Source organism: Mus caroli, chromosome 17 (assembly GCF_900094665.2).
Source record: "Mus caroli chromosome 17, CAROLI_EIJ_v1.1, whole genome shotgun sequence".
NCBI classification, from domain to species: domain Eukaryota; kingdom Metazoa; phylum Chordata; class Mammalia; order Rodentia; family Muridae; genus Mus; species Mus caroli.
In genome coordinates, this window is record NC_034586.1 from 2,578,094 (window position 1) to 2,585,792 (window position 7,699).

General features: G+C 46.2%; 1 protein-coding gene across 4 annotated transcripts in view; it reads left to right on the forward strand.

The window, feature by feature from the left end:
• The window catches only part of Zdhhc14 (zinc finger DHHC-type containing 14), a 260,087-nt gene that overhangs the window by 187,528 nt on the left and 64,860 nt on the right, over positions 1 to 7,699 (forward strand). For all 4 annotated transcript variants that reach the window (XM_021186296.1, XM_029471060.1, XM_021186298.2 and 1 more), the window contains exon 3: positions 2,637 to 2,795. In XM_021186296.1, coding sequence (XP_021041955.1) covers positions 2,637 to 2,795 — 159 coding nt within the window. The remainder of the gene's footprint in view (positions 1 to 2,636; positions 2,796 to 7,699) is intronic.

Here is a 7,699-nt window from a genome sequence, read left to right on the forward strand (position 1 = left end):
CTCACACCTCCCTTCCCAGCAGGCACACTAGATGCTGCTGGCCTTAGCATCACTTGGTGGGGAGATCACCTGGATGCCATTTTGGGAAAAGATACCAAAAAAAGTATCCAGGTTAAGTAGCCATGGCCCCTAGAGTTGGCTCCATGGCTACTTATGGTTTTAAGCAAGAGGTCTGGTCTCTGATGAGCTGTTGTATAAAATAGATGCTGTGTAGACCTCACCCCACAGTAGTGGTTCCAGCCTTGGCCACCAATTGGAGTATCTGAGCCTTTTAAATCACCAAGCCTCACTCTGCCCACCCCAGTGAGATCAGAATTCTGAGGCTAAGACAAGGACACCCTTTGTTTCAGAGCTCTCCAGATAACTTCTACCTCGGTTGTTTGGAGGGTCTGTGTTGATGACGTCACTAATGCCTGCCATGTTGGGAGTCTGCAGAAGTGTGTCGTGTGTGGTAGTGGGTGAGAGTTAACAGAGCACCTACCTTCAATTTGCCAGCTCCGAAGATCCCTGGAACCACTCCAGAGTCTTAGCAAAAGCCCTTACAGGGTTCTTGCTCTTCTCTTTGACACTGGATGGTCACATTACAGCTGCCTGCCCCAAGCCTTAGAATGGCTGTGGGGAACCAGCGTGTGAGCAAAGCTGGAAGCCATACCTTCCTCTAGAACAGGGGTCTCAATTGTTGTGCACATCAGATCGAGAGTCAGTGTGTGCAGGGGTGGGGATGTAACCAGTTGCCTACTTACTCTCATGGGAGACCAGGGAGAAGAACCAGGCTGTGAGATATAGAATCTTTTAAAAAAAATAGACTTAGGGGCCAGCTATATGGATAAAGGTGCTTGCCACCATATCTGAACACCTGAGTTCTAACCCTGTAACCCACACAGTAGAAAGCAAGCTGAATATCTAGCAGAGAATGGCCATCAATGGTCATCAATGGGAGGAGAGGCCCTTGGTCCTGTGAAGGCTCTATGCCCCAGTGTAGGGGAATGCCAGGGCCAGAATACGGGAGTGGGTGGGCTGGGGAACAGGGAGAAGGGGGACAGGATAGGGGATTTTCAGAGGGGAAACTAGGAAATGGGATAACATTTGAAATGTAAATAAAGAAAATATATAATCAAAAAATCAAAAAAAGGAACTGACTTGCTTAGCTTGTGTATACATACACACACACCTACACACATACACACACTTATATTCACAGATAAACACATACATACATTCATACATACATACACATATATACACACATGCATGCACACATACACACATACATATACATACACACATATATGTGCACACACATACACACACATATACATACACACATACATGTGCACACACACACACACATATACATACACACATACATGTGCACACACATACACACATACCTGCTTGTGGACGTTGTACATCGTGGTGCGGAGCCTAGTGCGCACCACGATGTACAACGTCCACAAGCAGGCCAATCCATGAGCATGGGAGATCTCTCCATCTTCTGAGACCTTCTTTGATTTCTTTCTTCAGAGACTTGAAGTTCTTATCATGCAGATCTTTCACTTCTTTAGTTAGAGTCACACCAAGGTATTTTATATTATTTGTGACTATTGTGAAGGGTGTTGTTTCCCTAATTTCTTTCTCAGCCTGTTTATCCTTTGTGTAGAGAAAGGCCATTGATTTGTTTGAGTTANTTTTATATCCAGCTACTTCACTGAAGCTGTTTATCAGGTTTATGAGTTCTCTGGTGGAATTTTTAGGGTCACTTTTATATACTATCATATCATCTGCAAAAAGTGATATTTTGACTTCTTCCTTTCCAATTTGTATCCCCTTGATTTCCTTTTGTTGTTGAATTACTCTGGCTAGGACTTCAAGTAGTATGTTGAATAGGTAGGGAGAAAGAGGGCAGCCTTGTCTAGTCCCTGATTTTAGTGGGATTGCTTCCAGCTTCTCACCATTTAGTTTGATGTTGGCTACTGGTTGGCTGTATATTGCTTTTAATATGTTTAGGTATGGGCCTTGAATTCCTGATCTTTCCAAGACTTTTATCATGAAGGGGTGTTGGGGTTGTTTGTAAAGTGGTTCTTCCTTCCTGCCTTCCTATACTGCTATGTTTGAGGCCAGTGGGTAAAGCCGGGAGATGCCGCTGCTAGCTTTAAGAACTCAGTTCAAGGAGGAAAGTGAAAGAGATCATTGAGTTAATTGGGACAAGACTGCTGCTGTAACAAAACCAATACCATTCTAGGGTTTTGACCCAAGTTTAGTGAACTGGTAGCTAGATCAGGGGGAGCCCCACCCCACCTCTTTCAGTCACTGTGTACCTCTTACCAAGTAGCCCTAAGGCTTGTCCCCTATATATGCCCTGCAGAGGAGGGTGTGGGTATAGCCCAGTGTAGATCATCTCTCAAGTAGCTGGGCCATACCCCGTTTCAGCCTTGGAGCAGAGCACCAGCAGGAACAGGCTCAGCTGGACTCTCCATGAAGCAACCTTTGCACGTGCTAACCCAGAGCCGTCAAATGTGGTGGCTGCTGCCCTAGGAACTGACCACAACTAGACCTGGCCCCTGGATCAGGAGACAGGGACCACAGAGCTGACGTAGCGTTCTGAACGTGTGTGCTGTGTTTCCTTCTTCCGGCAGATATAGCCAACGGCACCAGTTCAGGGGGGTATCGCCCGCCTCCCAGAACCAAAGAAGTCGTCATCAATGGCCAGACCGTGAAACTAAAGTACTGTTTTACCTGCAAGATTTTCCGCCCCCCTCGAGCCTCCCACTGCAGCCTGTGTGATAACTGCGTAGGTGAGTAGGACCCGGGATGCTGCAAGAGCAGCAAGCACCTGCTTGGGTGCTAAAATGGTGGGGACCTGTCCTTAATGCATCTACTAAAGGCTAATGTGTCAGTGCTCTTGTGGGTCTCCACTGAACACAGTCACCAGGCCGCCAATGGACTCTGTTTTACTGTGGGTTTTTATTTTTTAAACCTGCCACACCCCAGTTCTTCTTTCCCAGCCACTGGACCTTTGTTCCCCTGGATGCCAGATAAGCAGATATGTGAAATAAATCCATTGCCACCCTGGGCCTTTCCGTTGCCAGACAGCTGGCTGCACACATCAAAGCATGTACTTTGTCATTTCCCTACCCTTCCCCACTGCTTGGAAGTGTCTTGTGGAGACTAGGGAAGCCTTGGGTCTGAAGGAGGGAAAGAGAAACAGCCAACTTCCATGTGGAACTAGACCTTAGAAGGGGGGATGGGCAGAGAGAACGTGCCAGCTTGGAGGTCCCTGGCTATGTATAGCCTACTATGACCCAACTCTGGCTTCTGCAAGTGACCCTAGGGTGTGTGGCAGGGCTTCCTCTTCCTTTAGACTGAGAGCTGGTATCCACAGCCATCCTCTATCCTAAAGATAGAACCTCAGAGAAGAGAGTGACAGCAGGGACAGAGTAAGGCTTGGCCACACTGCAGAAGACCGCAGTTCCTATAGCTGGCCTCCACAGACGTGAGAATAAACATTGCCCCTTCCCTCGTGCCTGGAAGGAGACAGGCACCCTCAGAACCACATCTCCATCAGAAACACATTATTGATTTCCACCACTCTCTTTCAGTCTCAGAATTTTCTAGTCTCAATTCTACCTGAGGAAAAAAAATAAATTTTACAATGTAACTCTTGCCACACCAAGAAATCATATTAATCTTAAATTCACTTTATCCTAACGTTAATAATCTGCAGTTGGATACCACGGCCAGGTTTTCTCTGTCTGTATTTGTCTTGGTTTCTATTAACTTAAATTTCTGTTAGTTTGTGATCCACTGTGGTGAAACTTGGGCTTTTCTTCTCCCTTCCCATGTAGTAAGGAGCCAGGGGTGTGGCATGGGTGGCCAGGCTCCAAATGTTCCCTGTATGACTTAAACAAGCTACTTAGACCTTGCTGTGCTTTCTTCATCTTTGTAGTGGACAGTTGAAAGATGACACAAACAGACGGGCACAAATTAGTCAGAGTAATCCCAGGAAACATTAGCTGCTGCTGCTGCTGCTGCTGCTGCTGCTGCTGCTGCTGCTGCTGCTGCTGCTACTGCTACTGCTGCTGCTGTTACTGTTGTTGTTGCTGTTGCTGCTGCTGCTGCTGCTGCTGTTACTGTTGTTGTTGCTGTTGCTGCTGCTGCTGTTACTGTTGTTGTTGCTGCTGCTGCTGCTGTTACTGTTGTTGTTGTTACTGCTGCTGCTGTTAGTACCTAGATGTTTTTGAGTGGCTTTGTCTAGGCAAGTACTTGATACAATGCCATGCTCTCAATTAGGAAAACAGAATCAGACCCTGCCCTGCATGCAGGGCACATGGGGTCCCTATAAGACCGTATGACAGGCTTAGGTGTGATTGGGTACCCTTTGTGGCAATACCTATCCCAGTGGCTATAACAAACCTTGCAGACATTTGGGGCTAGGCAGCACGGTAGCTTCGGTGTCATCCAGGGAACAGCCTGAGGGGCTGGTGAGCAGCCTCAGGACCTTTTCTTAGGTTTTCATGTCGACCCCTGGGTCTGGTACAGAATCTAGATCTAGACTGTCGTGTCAGCACCCTGGTTATTGTTCATGTTCTCTCCTGTGTGTGCTGGGGGTGGGGGTGGGCGCATTATCTTAGGGTGCATTTTGATTAAATAAGAATATTGTCTACAGATCTAAAATCTTTCCTTCCTTACCATTTGTGAAATCTGTACCCATTTCTAGCCACCTTTGGTCTCCACTTGCTCATTTCTACCCATTAGTCTCAATCCTGTTTCCTGTCTCGGGGCTAGAGCTGTAATCATGCTCAAAAAGGAACCATCTCATAGTTGGTTATGGTATGAAAATTCCTGTTAGAGTCTTGTTACTTCCTACAGATTCATATAGCCCCAATACTGTCCCACATTGCCCACAGGCACACGTGTCTCTTAAAGAATCCAGACAAACAAGGTGTAAATCTCCTTGCCAAAATTACATGTGAATTTTCACAGTTGGTAGCATGTTTTTGCCATAGTAAAACAGTTTGAGACAGTGTCTCCTCTGGTGGGCTCTACTGATTGTGAAAGTGAGAGCCACCAGCTCACGATGACAGGAGTCATCTTTCTAAGGACTTGGTCACAGCAACAGCTCACATGCAAGCTTGGCAGTGTTCCACAAACCAGAGACACCAAATGGAAAAGAGAGAAGGTGACAAGGCCTGGGGACAGGGGGCAGGAAGAGGAAGCCCGGCCTGAGAGGACAGGGCCTGTGAGGTTTGGTCCAGAGGGCTGGGGCTGATCTCAACCAGGTCTCTGACAGGTGAGGTAAGAGGCAGTCAGGTTAAAGTAAAGCTGTTAATTACACTACATGCAGACACACACATACACAGACAGACACACGGAGAGAGGCAGGCAGACAGACAGATGCACACAGAGAGACAGAGAGAGGGAGACAGAGACAGAGGGGCAGACATATGCACAGAGACAGACTCACATACACAGATACACATACACACATATATAGACACACACAGACACACACATAAAGTGTTATCTAAGCCTACATAGCCTTGGGTTTTTCCGGTTAATTGCACAACACCAGCCTTTGGTGTGACAGGCCACAGATTAGACCTCTGCATTCAGGAAATAGAATGGCAGCAGGCAGAAGTTTCCCACAGAGGAGCATAATTGCAAGATTGCTGCTGGTGTATTTTTAGATAAAAGGTTTTTTGTTGTTGTTGTTGTTGTTGTTTTCCAAAACAGCTCTATTTTTACAGGAAGTGAAGAAGACAGTGGTGTGTTGGAAGTCCAGGTTAGAATATGGGCTTCCCTTCCCTTGCAGGAGTGGCTTTGGGTCATCACTTCCAAGTATGGTGGATAATTGCCCTCTTGAGTTATAGCAGAGGAAACAGAAATGTAGATTTCTAGGTTAACTTGGAAAATTCTTTTCTTTGTTAAATAAACTTTAGATGAGAGCCAAGTAATAAGAGCTTTGCATTCTTAGTTGAAGGATGGGGGAAGAGCTTTCTTGAGGGTTAAGTGCTGGCAAAACCACAGAAACAATAGGTAGAACCTAAGGGCTGGGACCTGGCTTTCAACACACAGACCCAGGGCTGTGCTCTGGTTTTATCTCAGCCTGGAAGCTGAGAAAGTTTTTCATTACTCCCTGCTGTTTCCAAGTCTATAAAACAAGGTGAACCTAATCTAGCTTATAAATTTGTCTAAGGATTAAACGAGGTTGTGCCCACTAAAGTGCCCCAGTTAGACATTGCACACACAAAGGGTCTGTCAGTATCGCCACTAACATCCCCACCCCACATCAGCAGTGCTGCACCCAGCTGTCTGATTTAGACAAGATTTGGAGCCTAGGGAGACGGCTAAAGTCAGTGATGTGTTTGAGCTACAAGTGTGAGGACCTAAGTTCAGATCCCAAGCACCCGTGTACAAAGCCAGTTACAACAGCGCATGTCTCTAACCCCAGTGCTGGAGAAGCAGAGGCAGGCAGAGCCTGCAGCTTCCTGGCCAGCCAGCTGATTCAGCAGAATTTGTGAGCCTCGTGTTCAGTGAATGAACTTGTCTCCAAAACTAAGGTATGAGTAGCTTAACAAGACTACAGATACTGACTGGTGGCCTCAACACCTATGTATACACCAGTGCATATATCCATACAAAAAGATACACACACAACACACACACACACAACACACACACATGAACAAAGTTCATTCTGGCAGATAGACAGTACCTTGCTTTACTGGTAGGATTTTGACAACCTTCAATAATGAAAGAGAGCACATTAATATTTTCTCTGTCTCTCTCACATGGTTGTTGTTTAGCTGCATGTCTGCATGTCTGTCTCTTTCCCTGCATCCTCCTCCTCTAACTAGTTCCCTGGGTGTTACCATCAATCACTTAGGTACATCTGGAATAGACAGTTTGAGGCTGTCTGTTCATCCAGGCAATCTTGGCACTTCCAAATATTTTGACATTTATTTGCGTTGGGGAGAGTGCCATAGCCTGTGTACAGAAGTCATGGGATACCTTGCAGGAGTCTTCTCTCTTCCCTCCTCCATTTGTGTTCTACGGATTGAACTCAGTTCATAAAGCCTTGTATCAAACTCACTGAATCATCTATCTATCAGTCCCACAAAATACTTTTAAGCAACTAGTATCCAAGGTCTAGACCTGTCCCTGCTCTCTTAGGACCTCACACTTCTCCAACCGTTAGGGTGGGGATGATAAAAGGAGCTAATAAACAAAACAAAAACACATCAGGTGTTCTCCAAGTGACCCTGAGCAGCCTACACCCCTGCCCCAGAACCTGTTCTCTACCTTTCCCTGACTGGCAGCCCAAGCTGTTAGAAGAGCCAGCAGCTTTTACCACGATGACTGCTGTGCTGTTCTCAGAATTAGATTTTTTCATTTTGATATTGTCTTATGTATATGGATGTCTTGCCTGCATGTATCCTGCACACCTGGGTCCCAGTTCTGTCTCTGGTACCAGCATTGAACCCGGAGCTGGGGTTACAGATGGTTGTGAGCCACCATGTGGGTGCTGGGAATCAATCCCTGTCTTCTGGAAGAGCAACCAGAATTGGGTATTTTTAACATATGATAAATTGCTAATGAGAGCTCCTGGGCATATATCCAGAAGATGTCCCAACCGGTAAAAAGGACACATGCTCCACTATGTTCATAGCAGCCCTATTTATAATAGCCAGAAGCTGGA